The sequence below is a fragment of the Megalobrama amblycephala genome, linkage group LG19, assembly GCF_018812025.1.
Source record: "Megalobrama amblycephala isolate DHTTF-2021 linkage group LG19, ASM1881202v1, whole genome shotgun sequence".
Classification (NCBI taxonomy): Eukaryota; Metazoa; Chordata; class Actinopteri; order Cypriniformes; family Xenocyprididae; genus Megalobrama; species Megalobrama amblycephala.
Window position 1 is genome coordinate 18,095,496 of NC_063062.1, and position 15,591 is coordinate 18,111,086.

The 15,591-nt window shown below is 37.1% G+C and overlaps 1 protein-coding gene across 2 annotated transcripts in view; it reads left to right on the plus strand.

Moving 5' to 3' along the window:
* The window catches only part of si (sucrase-isomaltase (alpha-glucosidase)), a 66,844-nt gene that overhangs the window by 34,942 nt on the left and 16,311 nt on the right, over positions 1 to 15,591 (plus strand). For both annotated transcript variants that reach the window (XM_048168075.1, XM_048168076.1), the window contains 12 exons: positions 1,610 to 1,778; positions 4,211 to 4,307; positions 8,504 to 8,616; positions 8,938 to 9,063; positions 9,732 to 9,863; positions 10,726 to 10,842; positions 12,239 to 12,301; positions 12,891 to 13,007; positions 13,351 to 13,441; positions 13,569 to 13,707; positions 13,804 to 13,937; positions 15,365 to 15,399. In XM_048168075.1, coding sequence (XP_048024032.1) covers positions 1,610 to 1,778; positions 4,211 to 4,307; positions 8,504 to 8,616; positions 8,938 to 9,063; positions 9,732 to 9,863; positions 10,726 to 10,842; positions 12,239 to 12,301; positions 12,891 to 13,007; positions 13,351 to 13,441; positions 13,569 to 13,707; positions 13,804 to 13,937; positions 15,365 to 15,399 — 1,333 coding nt within the window. The remainder of the gene's footprint in view (positions 1 to 1,609; positions 1,779 to 4,210; positions 4,308 to 8,503; positions 8,617 to 8,937; positions 9,064 to 9,731; positions 9,864 to 10,725; positions 10,843 to 12,238; positions 12,302 to 12,890; positions 13,008 to 13,350; positions 13,442 to 13,568; positions 13,708 to 13,803; positions 13,938 to 15,364; positions 15,400 to 15,591) is intronic.

Below are 15,591 nucleotides of genomic sequence, written 5' to 3' on the forward strand. Positions count from 1 at the left end.
TGTATGATTTCAGTCTCTTCAGACCTTACTGTACATGATTTATGAGCTTCTACAACCTTTGACCTCCTAACTGAACTCCTTTCCACAAACTGATCATAGAAATGAAAACAGTATAAATAAAAATGTTAACACTTTACAAAAAGGTCTCATTTATTAACATTAATGTATTAACCAACATCAACTAATAATGAGCAATATATTTGCTACAGTATTTATTAATCTTTGTTTATTAGTTAATAAAAATAGTCATTCATTTTTAGTTCATGATAGTTCACAGTGCATTAACTAATGTTAACAAATGAAACCTTATTGTTTGTGCTTAATAAGATTAAGAGAAACTGTTATTTGTTTTTATGGTAACACTTTACAATAAGTGCAACCATAATCGCACTCTCTCAATATTCAAAAGTGCAAATAAGACCAATTTTTTCTTTGATACAGAGCTAAGAGATGGTTACAACTACACTGCCCAGCCTAAAATAGCTTTCATATTGAGAGATATTTGCATTCATCAGGGAGCCGCTTTCAAAATGCGGGTATTGAAATCGCGTTTGAATGCGCGCGCGCGTGCGTAACTCTGTAAATATGAAGCGGCGGCAACCGTTATCCAACTGAATTAAATGTTTTTTATTTAAATACAAAGCAAAACGACAGTGGAGGCGTAATGTAAACGTAGAGGTGGCATATTCTTTCCCAATCATCCTAACACTCTGTCATGGCAACAACATCACGAGACTACTTTTCGCCTCGACGAGAAATCTCGTCACATATTAGTCTCGCGAGATCTCGTGCCACGAGATCTCGTCACACCCCTAATATATATATATATATATATACTCCATTTCCAGAAAAGTTGGGACAGTTTGTAAAATGCAGACACTTTTCCCCAAAATGATCAATTTGTACCAATATATCATGCATTCTCTAGGAAATGAATCCATGACATTGGTTTTGCTTGCCCACTGTTTAGGTTAAATCAGGGGTGTCAAAATCAGTTCCTGGAAGGCCACAGTCCGGCAGAATTTAGTTTCAACCCTTATTTAAACTCAGCTAATCAAATCCTTCAGGCTTATTTGAAAACTACAGGTATGTTTGTTGTAGCAGGATTGGAACTTCCTGGCCCTCCAGGAACCAAGTTTGAATGAATAAATGCATGCATTTACATATTTTTATATATTAAATAAAATGCATTAAATACAAATAAATGTATATTGAATATATAATTAATTATATTAAAATTTATATTATAATTTATATTATTATTATTATTTATTTTATATTAATTAAAATGCATGCATATAAAATAATAAGCTAAATGCTATTTAAAACCATTTTAGAAGGAGATTAGCCTGTTCCCAAAGGTATTACAAAGTTCCCAAAGGTACTGCAGCTGCAAATTAATTGGAGAAAGCAACAAAGAAGCAGTTTTGTAGAGGAGCACAGGAGTTTAGTGCAGAAATAACAGTGCTGATGGTGCACTTTTAGGGTTTTCAGAGAGTTTTAGGACTATAAAAGCACAGTTTGCCTTCTTAATGAAAGGAACTTATTTTTCAGAAGACAAAAACATCTTGAGTGTTTTCAATGTTTTGTTAAATCTCATTCTCTCTAGATGGAACTCTGCTGTGCCGGGGTTCACATTCTCCGACATGTTCCTTCAGATCTCCACACTCCTCCCCTCAAACTATGTCTATGGTTTTGGTGAAACAGAGCACCCCAGCTACAAACATGATCTCAACTTTCACAAATACGGCCTGTTTGCGAAAGACCAGCCTCCAGGGGTGAGTGACAGAACTACTGGTGATGTTTTAAAAGCCTTTCTGCATGATATGTCATCTGCACTTTACACATCAGTTACACAGCCGTCCCGAGTGTATAGCTTGGCCCTGATTTAAGGCCACTCAAAGAAGTAATCACAAGCTGTAATCGTTGTGACAGTTCATCTTTGTGAATCTCACGTGTCATATTTCAACCCAGCATCAAAAGAAAAAAAAAAATATAATTTTCATATAGATTAATGAGTATAGATTAAATTATAAGTTATGGAATCTGCCTTGCACAGAAATAATTGTTTTAATTAAAAAATAATTTAATTATAGCATAAAAAATACTACCATGAAGTATCTTTACAGCTCTATTTTATGCACTTATTTTTTTTTTTTTCGTGACTCGGCTGAATGTGAGCATAGCCTCAAACTCATTCAGAATAAAATGTAAACATCCAAATAAATACAATACTCACATAATCCGATGTATGCATGCAGCATGCATGACGAACACTTTGTAAAGATCCATTTTGAGGGTTATATTAGCTGTGTGAACTTTGTTTATGCAATGATAGAGTCGAGAGCTCAGGAGGGGGCGGAGAGCGCGGGCAATTAAAGGGGCCGCAGCCTGAATCGGCGCATTTCTAATTATGCCTCAAAATAGGCAGTTAAAAAAATTAATTTAAAAAAAATCTATGGGGTATTTTGAGCTGAAACTTCACAGACACATTCAGGGGACACCTTAGACTTATATTACATCTTGTAAAAAAAAACGTTCGATGGCACCTTTAAGTTAATCAAAAGTGACAGTAAAAACATTTATAATGTTACGATTTCAAATAATGTTGTTCTTTTGAACTTTCCATTAATTACAAAAACCTAACAAAATGTATCACATTTTCCACAAAAATCACTGTTTTCAACATTGATTAAAAAAAAAAAAAGTTTCATGAGCATCAAATCAGCACATTAGAAAGAAATCTTTGACCCCCAAACTTTTGAACGGTAGTGTATATTTTGCAATTAGCAATATTAGAATGATTTCTGAAGGATCATGTGACACTGAAGACTGGAGTAATGATGCTGAAAATTCAGCTTTGCCATTACAGGAATTACATTTAAATTATTTTAAAATATAATGCATTTATTTAAATTGTAAAAATATTTTGATCTTGAATGAATTGACTCCTATAAGTAGGTTTTAAAAAGTGACATACAAAAAGATTTACTCAGTTACGGTGATGCTCTTTCACTTCTCGGCTGAGGCCTACTAACCTCCCTATTATTGTCAGGGTTATGTTTGGTTTAGTTGTTTTATATGCTGTGTCCAAAACGTGTACATATGAATTTGAATTTACTTCGCAACAGTTAAAAAAGTATGCTCTATATAGTATGAATATGTGTAGTATGAATTAAATTCGGATGGTACTACATCCACTATGTTGTTACTGTCACATGACCTACCAGCATCAGTTGCATCGCTTGACTTCCATTCATAAATCCCCCTCTGTAGCCTCATGGGATACTAAAGTGTCCATTCAATGCGCACTTCAGAATCTTAGCAGAAGTAGCAGGTCATCAAGGGGCTTTTCACCTACTGTTTTTCGAATACTATGTATTCGGACGTATTGTACTCTTTCATTGTACTGTTTTTCACATACTATTCAATTTTGGACGCAACAATCATTTCTGTGTTTCTGTTTCTTGTGCTTCATTGCAGTTTATTTCTGTTTCCTTAGTAACTTATTTAGGCCCTTGTTTGTTTCTGTATTTACATATTAGTTTCACCTGTGTCTAGTCAAAGTCCCTTTAAGACAAGTAATTTCACTCGGCGGCCATCTTTGAAACGCCTCTCGGGCATCCAAGTGCAGCTCCTATCACTTTGAATGGGGAAACATCAAATTCTCCAAAGCTGTTTGCCAAGCCTTCGATTAAATTTCATATTTGAAATCACCAATAAAATCTAACAACAACTGTCTCATAAATTTTGTTTTTAAACGCTCGATTCATGACAAAAAAAAAACAATATTTTTGAGGATGGATCAAGCTAATGCGCATGCGCAGTCCTAAATGCGCGTCTCTTGTGTCTCATTCCAAAGGGCCCACATCTGTTGTGCGTGTTGGAAAGCCACACTACAGAACGTGACAGTTATTGGTTATCATTCATTCATACTGGACATGTTAACAGCCTTATTCTCTGACTCGCTTCATGACACAATGCCCAGAGAAAGAGAAGCAAAAGAAAGCTACATGAAGGAAGAAAGAGAGAGATGTAATTAGTTTAATGAAAACAGAGAGATGGGATTTGCAAGGTTCATTCCTTTAAGCCAAATAAAAATCTCTCATTAACACTTAATTGTCTGTTTAACACTGAGAACAACTGAAATCGCATCACAAACTCTAATCTTTTTCTCCTCAAACTCTAATCTTTTTCTCCTCATCTGTAGTATAAGCTGAACAGTTATGGTGTCCATCCCTTCTACATGGGTCTGGAGAAATCAAAAAATGCACATGGTGTCCTCCTGCTCAACAGCAATGCCATGGGTGAGTACAACTGCATATACTAAACATCTGTGTCCAGTTGGACCCAAGCCTAAGATGGTTTGCTAGTTTAAACTGGTTAAATTGTTCCTGTTTAAAGGTACTAAGACTAGGCTGATCAGAAGATCAGTTTAGGCTAGTTTATTTATTATTTTTCAGGTTCAGATTAAAAGTAAAATTAGGATTATAGGCTATTAAGACCCAGATTACAATTAAGTAGTTTGATATTCTGTTAAATGGATAGACTATCCCACAGTGCATTGGGATAAATCGAGAGAAACATCCCAAAGTTCCTAACTAAGTTGTTCTTAATGTATTCACCACTGCAATTAAGTTGTAGAAAACATCATTTTATGTGCCCCTCACATTTATCTTTATGTAAAGGGCACTACAGTATGTCCGGGAACAATGATTTTATTGTATATTTATGAGTCTAAACTCGGCCAGTCGGCCACTGGCTGCATCTTTAGTACTGGAACAAATAAATTTGTCGCTCACCACTTGCTCCAACACTGACTGGAGTTTTTCAGCAGGTCTTAAGGTCGTGATTAGAGCAGGTGCTATTTATCAGACGCGAGAGGCTGTCATTGAGCTTTTGTGTGAGAAACGGTTATGCTTATTGCAGGATTTTGCTTTCACATAATGCTGGGGCTGCAGCAGGGCTTTTAACCGAGTTGTGCTCTCAGAAAGTTCTGCATTCAACTGCTGTCTCACAAATGCTCTCACACACATTTTAATTCTTGCATAAACACACACGCACAGGCAGTCGAGTAAATGAGCATCCTGAAAACCGCAGCAGGAGAATAGCTTTGATGTAGTTCACTTTACCCAGAGAAGTTCAAAGTAGTGCCCTTTAATTTGAATGCAGATGTGTTTAACACCTCACTGCATACATAATAAAGCAGAAATGGACAGTAAAGGAGGTGCAAAGACCTCTGAAATGGTTTGAAGGTTTTCTTGTCTACAGTATGTTGACATTTCCTTTGTCACCGTGATTTTGCGAAGTAAGGCGTATTTTGTTGATCTTGGAACAACATTCCTGTCAGAAAATTTAGTCCTAAGGCTGCGTGTCCACCAAAGCATTTTTAGCCAGCTGAAAACGCTAGACGCTTTGCTGAAAACACATGTGAGTGCTTCGGAAGCACACTGTTTTTTTTATTTTTTTTTATTTGAGATGCTTTGTTGCTATGGTACGGAATATCTGCGGCACTGATTTGCAGGTAATTTGTTTCAGACTAAAAATGTCGACACGATGTCGAGTACTTGTTCGGAGACCAGCAATATTAATTTCTCATCCAGTTTGTCCCGTTCTGTACTCGTTGATGTCATTGCACAGCAAGAATGTTGTGACAGTTGGTCGGTGTAGTATTTGTCCCGCCTCTCCTCTCCCACTGATTGGACGGCTGGCTAAAAAGTGACAGTGATGAGTGCAGCGTTTTACTCAAAGTTGAACATTCTTCAACTCGAGGCGACCGGTAAAAAACGCACTCAGCTCTCAGCGCCTCGTTACGCTCCGGGGCCCTCATTTATCAACGGTGCGTACGGACAGATTTGTGCGTAAGAACAGTTTCACGCAAAGTGTGGGATTCACCAACTTGTACTTATATCTAGAAATGTTTGTAAATATAAGCACACTTCTAAGCATGGTTACACAGAGAATCTAGTGGTAGAATAGCGACACTACACATAAAAAGCATTTAGGAGTGTCACAGTATGCATTAAGCAATCCAAATATGTCCTGTGTTTCCTTTAATTACAGTGGTGTGAAAAAGTGCTTGCCCCCTTCCTGATTTTTATTTTTTTTTTGCATGTTTGTCACACTTTAATGTTTCAGATCATCAAACAAATTGAAATATGAATCAGAGATAACACAAGTAAACACAACATGCAGTTTTTAAATGAAGGTTTTTATTATGAAGGGAAAACAAAATCCAAACCCACATGGCCCTGTGTGAAAAAGTGCTTGCCCCCTAAACCTAATAACTGGTTGGGCTACCCTTAGCAGCAACAACTGCAGTCAAGCATTTGTGATAACTTGCAATGAGTCTGTTACAACGCTGTGGAGGAATTTTGGCCCATTCATCTTTGCAGAATTGTTGTAATTCAGCCACATTGGATTGTAATTCAGTTGCCATAGCATCTCAATAGGATGGAGGTCAGGACATTGACTAGGCCACTCCAAAGTCTTCATTTTGTTTTTCTTCAGCCATTCAGAGGTGGACTTGCTGGTGTGTTTTGGATCATTGTCCTGCTGCAGAACCCAAGTTCACTTTAGCTTGAGGTCACGAACAGATGGCCAGATATTGTCCTTCAGGATTTTTTGGTAGACAGCAGAATTCATGGTTCCATTTATCACAGCAAGTCTTCCAGGTCCTGACGCAGCAAAACAGCCCCAGACCATCACACTACCACCACCATATTTTACTGTTGGTATGATGTTCTTTTCCTGAAATGCTTTGTTACTTTTACACCAGACGTAATGGGACACACACCTTCAAAAAAGTTCAACATTTGTCTTGTCAGTCCACAGAGTATTTTCCCAAAAGCCTTGGGGATCATCAAGATGTTTTCTGGCAAAACTGAGATGAGCCTTTATGTTCTTTTTGCTCAGCAGCGGTTTTCGTCTTGGAACTCTGTCATGCAGGCCATTTTTGCCCCGTCTCTTTCTTATGGTGGAGTCATGAACACTGACCTTAACTGAGGCAAGTGAGGCCTGCAGTTCTTTAGATGTTGTTGTGGGACGACTCTTGGATGAGTCGTCGCTGCGCTCTTGGGGTAATTTTGGTTGGCCGGCCACTCCTGGGAAGGTTCACCACTGTTCCATGTATTCGCCATTTGTGGATAATGGTTCTCACTGTGGTTCGCTGGAGTCCCAAAGCTTTAGAAATGGCTTTATAACCTTTTCCAGACTGATAGATCTCAATTACTTTCTTTCCCATTTGTTCCTGAATTTCTTTGGATCTCAACATGATGTGTAGCTTTTGAGGATCTTTTGGTCTACTTCACTTTGTCTGGCAGGTCCTATTTAAGTGATTTCTTGATTGCGAACAGGTGTGGCAGTAATCAGGCCTGGGTGTGGCTAGAGAAACTGAACTCAGGTGTGATAAACCACAGTCAAGTTATGTTTTAACAGCGGTTTTTCACACAGGGCCATGTGGGTTTGGATTTTGTTTTCCCTTCATAATAAAAACCTTAATTTAAAAGCTGCATGTTGTGTTTACTTGTGTTATCTTTGATTAATATTTAAATTTGTTTGATGATCTGAAACATTAAAGTGTGACAAACATACAGGAAAAAAAAGGGGGCAAGCACTTTTTCACACCAGTGTATAAAACACTCAATTTATCATTTGTCTAGTTTTAAACACAAATAATTGGTGTCAAACCCTATAAAAGACAGCTTTGAAAGATGTTTGTCTCAGTGCAATGGCTTATCTTGCGTTATTTGGAAGACTTGTCAAACAATGCGCTCCGCAGAGAGCGTGTTTTCCAAGATCGTGCTGATCTGCTTGGCGAGAGCACAGAGTGCTCTCTTTGCCATTATTGTGGTGAGAAAAAAAACACACAATCACGTGATTTTTAAAGGGAAGTGTTGTCACCATATATGGTTCATTGGAGGCGTTTCCAAATGCTAATGACTGTGAACGTGAACGAGCATGGTACAACGTGGCGCTTCCATTGAAAACAATTGGAAAAGTATGCTAGCTGCTGGAAAAAACGCTATGATGGACACACGGCCTAACCCTATCCCCGTAAACCTAACCCCACTGATAACTTATCTTTAAAATCAGAGGGAAATAATTGGTGAATAACACCGATGTAGAAGCACCAAACCCTGGTTGTAAGCCTAAACTTGACATAAACTGTAAACTTGATCTGATTGCTTGATTGGCATGTTGTTCCGACATCAAAAAAAAAAAAAAAAGATGTTGATCCAGTAACTTGTACTTGGTGAAATCAATTTCACTGTAAAAGGAAGACTTAATTGAATTAAAAAATAATTAAATAAATAAATAATCTTTTTATCACAATTTTTACAGCAATGGGAATTGACATTATTAACAATATTGTTATAATATTAATAGTAATACAATTATTTTTTGTAATGTGTAGTTGGGTAAAGAAAAAAAAAAGATCTAGGTCACACATTGAGTCAAAAGGATGATGTAACATCTTTTTTTTGGCTTGTTTTGCTCTTAGATGTGTCCTTCCAGCCTAATCCAGCTTTGACCTACCGTACCATCGGAGGTATCTTGGACTTCTACATGGTGATGGGACCTACTCCAGAAGTTGTGGTTCAGCAGTACACTGAGGTGTGTGTGTGTGTGTGTGTGTGTGTGTGTGTGTGTGTGTGTGTGTGTGTGTGTTATTCCTGGCTTGATGAGGTTTAGCAGCTGGAGTCTCTCTGCCTCATTGCTCACAGTGTACTCAGTCTAAACACACACACAAAATAACATCCAAAAACTCACATGCATAAATGAAATACATAAATATTTATCTAAAAGAAGCTCGCTTGTCACATAGACAGAAGGGGCCATTAGATTCTCTTAAGCCACTTGAATATTTATGTTCTAAAATGTATTTGCATAAAATGTAAAACAATTTTCTCTCGGTTTGTGCATTTTGTCTGACAGATGATTGGCCGTCCGGTTCTTCCAGCCTACTGGTCACTTGGATTCCAGCTTTGTCGCTACGGCTACGCCAATGATACGGAGATCGCAGATCTTTACAAAGACATGAAAGACGCTGGAATTCCTTATGTAAGCAATCTCATCTTTTAGTGTGTGCAGATGTGTCATTCAGGTTTCCCCTGAATGTAACACAGTGTAGCACAGTTATGTAACTCTCACTGACCTTCAGAACTTTCATTAGAACTTTAGGAATATTACATTTCTCACTGTAAATATCAAGTAATTTCACTGTAATGTGCAACTTGAATGACAACACACAATGTTCTGTGTCCATTTTAAGACTAAAAAGTGGTACCAGGAGTGTGTTAGTGACTCATAAAACTGCATCTTTTCACAAAAATCCCCTATTCTTTTTATTGACAGTTCTTTCTAAGATAAGCATCACTAGTAGGATTTGAATGAACCCCTAACACTATGTATTAAAGTTCATCATGTAGCCTGTCCTGCACCATTTGGTTACTGATAATGAATAAAACTTTCAATGCTCGGCTTGTTTAGAAGTCTGCTGTTGCTTTCAAAAAGCAATTTTAGCAAGGCAGACGATAAAATTGTAAAGATGGGCACGTAAGTAACCACTTAGCAACAGCATACCATCTCACTGTCTGCATTTGCAGTAAATTTTAAAACCATGTTTCAGCCCAAAGCATTGCTAATTTTTCAGTAATTATTCAATAATTAACTTGGAACTTCACATTCAGATTTAATGATCATAATATTCGACCTTTGATCTCTTAAAGGATGTGCAATATGCAGACATTGACTATATGGAGAGGCAGATGGACTTTACGCTGGACGAAAAGAACTTCAAGGGACTGCCAGCTCTGGTGGACCAAATGAGGGCTGAGGGGATGCGTTTCATCTTCATTTTGGTATGAACAGTTCTCAATTACTGGAAAACAAAGTTGTTATCATAAAGTGGTAATGGATGTTTGGCTGTAATGAGCAGAGCAGAGTTCATAAATATGGATTGATGTAGTCATGAGTCTGGTCTTCTTATTCTGGCCAGGAGCATGCAGTGAGATTTATTCTGTACCTTACCTTAGGAAAAAGAAGTTTATTCAAGTGTGCTATTAGAATACTTCTTTTAAACTAAAAGTTAAAAAGTATACTTTCAGTCTACTTTATATGCACTTCTCAGAAATATACTTTATGCACTTTTCAGAATTGCACTTAAGTGTACTTGGCTTATACTGACAGAAAAGTGTAAATACATTTGGACTATACATGTTTTGTTTTTTTGTTTTTTTTAATGGAAAGAGTTAAAGTACAGTTAAAGGTATATTTCAAGTATAACACAATTAATACATAAATAGGAACATAGTAGTATACTGAAGTGTAAAAAAAATATATAAATAGTAAACTATAAATATGATGTTATGTTCACTTAAAGAAAAGTTATAAGTATACTTGTAGTATAAAACTACTAAATGTGCTACAAGTATTAAAATAGTAAACTACTAGTATACTTGCAAGTTCACTTATAGTACAGATGCAGTACAAATGAGAAACGTATATGTGAACTAGTCGTACACTTAAAGTTTACTACTGTTTCACTTATAGTACACTTAAACACATACTTTTATATACTAAAAAGCGGGCCAATTTAGTCCCAAGCAGTATTGAAATAGTACATTGATATTAGTATACTTATTTCATAAAATATATTTAAAGTATACTTCTTTTTCATAAGGGTTGTCAGAGCTACATGCTTTATTTGTTTGTGTGCTTCAGGACCCGGCTATAGCGGCCAATGAGACAGAAGACTACCCTGCATTTCGACTCGGGATGGAACAAGATGTTTTCATCAAATGGCCTCCTGAGCTCAGCAGTGACATTGTGTGGGGAAAGGTATGGCAAACGCAGAGAGGAATATTATTGATTGTGTCAATACCTCATAGTTTTGTTGACAATATAAATTTGTAACAAATTTGAGGATAAACCCCTTGAGATGCATCATCTTGTTTTCAAGGGGGTCCTAAATTTCTGAAGTTTGGGGTCCTTCATGTTCTGCAGTACATTTCATACTGTGGCTTTTAAAACATTGGTGTGCTTGAGGGACATATATTTTGACTATCTACACAACAGGAAAACAATCAACAGGATGCCTAATAAGATGGAAATAAAGAAAGATCGCCATTGCTCAGTGAGGGTTAGACCATTAGCTTACATAAATACTATTTTTATATTATTTTTTGAAATTGCGAGATTATCGTATACCAATTTTTTCATATACAAAAAAGTAATAAAAAAAAACAAAAAACGCCTCAGGTTCGTTTTTTTGGTTTGACGCGCCACGTTAAAAACTGGCCAACCAATGAGATTGCCGCTTTTGTTCACGTGCCTGGAGCTGCTAAAGTTACAGTAAAACACGACTTGGTGGCGCTCAAGCACACATTGATACCAAGATGACAAAGAGTAAGTAAGTAGACAAGGAAGACCCCTACAAACAGTTCTTGGCCACACCAATAGATGTGTATTATATGCCATTTTATTTCTGTATTTTTTTTTTTTTTTTCCTTTTATATTCGAGAAATATAGTTGAAAATGTCTATTTCATAAAGATGTTTATTTGCACTACTGTTCACTTGCACTACCATCATTGTGACTTATTTGCACTACTGTTTCTGACTACCATCTCCTCATGTCATGTATATGCCATTTTATATCTGCATTTTTATCTTCTTTAATTTTATGAATTTGCATGTTCACCCGGCACAGCGCCAATAAAAATCGCTTGGGTATGAACACGAAAAACATCTCGAAAAACACTGGTGATAAGCGTGATAAGCGTAATAATCGCAATAAACGTCCCGGGCCTTCCATTTTCAATTGCGCTCTCTTCTGTTGCGTGTCCTCAATCTGGCAACCCGCATGAGTTTCAAGTCTGTGGAGGAGGGGACGGGGGAAACAACTCTCTCCAATATTTTGAATTTGGACTGCATTACCAACTTCAACCGCTAGCTGTCAATATCACATTCTGCACCTCTAAAGGGATTTCACAAAAGACAATTAAGTGATAATGAAGACACTTCAGGAAATAAAGGAAGTTTAAATTAATCACAGAATAAAATCATATTCCCAAGAAATATTGATTTGTTTGGAACATTTTGATTATAGAGAACCTGTTTATCTAATGTTTTAAGACATAGTATGATGGGGACATATATTGTACTGCAAGCAGGAATGATCCTTTATTTTAGCCTAAACTGAAACAGATTTTAGCTATTGTTTTTTTCCATCATAGGTGTGGCCTGACTATCCCAATATCACTGTGGACAATTCCTTGGACTGGGATACTCAAGTAGAGGTATCTGCCACCCCACCCCCATCTCTTTATCTTTCTATCTCACTTTAATCAGAGAACCATACATCTTTTCTCTTGTTCCCGCATAGTCAAGTCTATTCATACTGAAATCATCAATACAATGGACTATAATTGCAAATGCAGTCAAGAGAGATGAGTGTGACATCTTAGAATACTATCAGTCAATCGGCATGTAGAAGACATGTTATCTGTCAATGAGCACATTGTACTATACTGCTAGTATTATATTATATTATAATATAATATAATATAATATAATATAATATAATATAATATAATATAATATAATATAATATAATATAATATATTATATTATATTATATTACCCACTAGTATATCTGCCAATCAGCATGTAGTAAACAAACTCATTTCATCTTATCAGAACATAGCAGACTCACTGTTATAAAAGTAAATCAACACATTATTATTTAAACAAATTATTGTGTTGTTGTTTAACTACTGTAATATCCAATCAGCACACACTGGAGCAATGGTTAAAGCACTTTGTGGAAGTGTAGTAATGGTTAAAGCACAATTATAAAAATGTCTTTTTCATTTCATCAACTTTCAGCGATTCAGAGCTTTCGTGGCATTCCCTGATTTCTTCAAGGACAGCACAGCAAAGTGGTGGCAGGATCAGATTAAAGACTTTTACAACGGCATCACTAAGTTTGACGGACTTTGGATTGTGAGTGCTTTGTCCCTTTTTTTTTTTAATGTTGGAATGCAAAGTGATGAAATTTCAATAATTACAATTGTGCAAGATGTTCTTTGAGGACATCTGTGTTCACATTTGTTGCCCTTGAAACAACATACCCTAACCATAACCATTAAATAAAGTCAAATGTGGAGAATTAGATTCATAACAATGTTGTTGAAACCGAATCAGAAAAACATCCTATTTGAGAAAGTCATGGTGAGTGTGCAATGAGTGAAGGTTTAGCATAGCCACAGCCACTGTCTATGCATTTATGCATATAATCACTGTTTCCTCTTGTGCCTTCATTGTCATTCTGATTTCCTTTCTGAAGGACATGAATGAGCCAGCCAGTTTCGTGCATGGCACAGTTGGAGGAAATTGTCTAGGGGATCCCAATTTGGAAAATCCTCCGTATATGCCCCGTAAGTTTCAATGAATGCGTCCTGACGTGTATACATGGCTGGAGAGATTTTACAACACAGATGGTCAACCTGTATTTAGCACTGTGCATCTGAAATTAATCTGCATACTGTTAATACTTATTCTCAGCACTGGAGTCCATGCAAAGAGGTCTGAACCATAAGACTTTATGCATGAACAGCCAACAGATCCTTGCTGACGGCACTCCTGTCAAACATTATGATGTCCACAACTTGTACGGCTGGTCTCACACGGAACCCACTTACAAGTGAGTTTTTTGTTCCTCCATATTCACTAATGTATTTATTTCTTGGCTTTCTGGAATGAGTTTTAATTTCTCTGAGTGTTTATGTGTATGTCACAGTGCTTTGCTTAGTGCCACTGGCAAGAGAGGTGTCGTTATTACCCGTTCAACATACCCATCTAGTGGCCGGTGGGCAGGACATTGGCTGGGAGACAACTACTCTGCCTGGGACCAGCTTCTGAAGTCCATCATAGGTATGAGTTTATATAGGACACCCTATTGAATTCCATGGTTTTCCGTATCAGGACATAATTAAAAATCATCTGGTCCTTGACAGGTCTTAAAATTTGGAAAATAAAACCTCAAATGAACACAAACACATGACATATCACACAGTGTCATTATTTATTTAACAAAAACTAGGGAAAAATGGAAAAGTCATGGGTGAAAAACTAAGGACACCTTATAGTTTCCTTAGGATTTAAGAGGGTAAGTAGCAGTCAGGCGCTGCTAATCAAATTTCTTTGATTAATCGATCATCAGCAAGTGTGAGCACCTCTATACAGGCTGAAGTTTTGGCAGTTTGCTGGTCTGGAGCCTTCAGGTGTATGTTAACAAAATACTAAGGAGGAAAGACATCAGCAATGATCTTAGAAAAGCAATTGCTGCTGCCATCATTCTGGGAAGGGTTATACGGCCATTTCCGAACAATTTGAAGTCCATTATTCTACAGTGAGGAAGATTATTCACAAGTGGAAACAGACACCAATCTTCCCAGGAGTGGATGTCCCAGCAAATTCGCCCCAAGATCAGAGAATGTAATGCTCAGAGAAACAACAGACAACCCAAGAACTATACCCCAGACTAGACAGGCCTCAGTTAACATGTTAATGATAAAGTTCATGACAGTACAATTAGAAAAAGACTGAACAAGTATGGCTTGTTTGGAAGGGTTGCCAGGAGAAAGCTTCCTCTCTCTAAAAATACATGGCAGCAAAGACAAGTTGCATCTGAACAAACCATAACACTTCTAGAGCAATGTCCTTTGGACAGACAAGACCAAAGTGGAGATGTTTGGCCATAAATCACAGTGCCGAGTTTGGTGAAAACCAAACACAGCATATCAGAACAAACACCTCATACCAAAAGTCAAGCATGCTGGTGGAGGGGTGATGATTTTGGGCTTGTTTTGTAGCCATGGGCCCTAGGAACCTCACAATCATTGAGTTGACCATGAACTCCTCTGTAGTATTCTAGAGTCAAATGTGAGGCCATCCAACCGACAGCTAAAGCTTGGCCAAAATTGGGTCATGCAACTAGACAATGATCTGAGGATCACCAGCAAATCAGAATGGTTGAAAAAGAAAAGAATAAAGGTGTTGCAGTGGCCCAGTCAAAGTCCAGACCTCATTCCGACTAAAAATCTGTGCATAGACACAAACCTCAATGAACCGAAGCAACGTTATAAAGAAGAATTATTATGTCCTGATACTGAAAACCATGGAATTCAATAGAGTGTCCTAACTTTTTCACATATTATAAACATCTGTTTTGTCCTTGCATATTATTCTTGACCCACCTCCATTAAATTGTGGTGTTTTTTTGTGTTGAACAATGTCTACTGTACAGTACAGTGTATAAACTGAAAACCAATCTCCCTCTCTCTCTTTCTGTCTTTCAGGCATGATGGAGTTCAGCATATTTGGCATCTCTTACGTAAGTGCCTCTCTCGTCCTACTGCAGCACTTGCTATTGATTTTTCATTTGTGCTTTATTTCCTATCAAACAATGTTTTAGTTCATTTGGGTGCATTACACTAGCATGTAGCCATTACACTGACTCTAGAGTTTATTTATTAATGTTTTGGAGTTGGCCCTGTTTTTACAGAGATCTATAATCGCGTTTCTC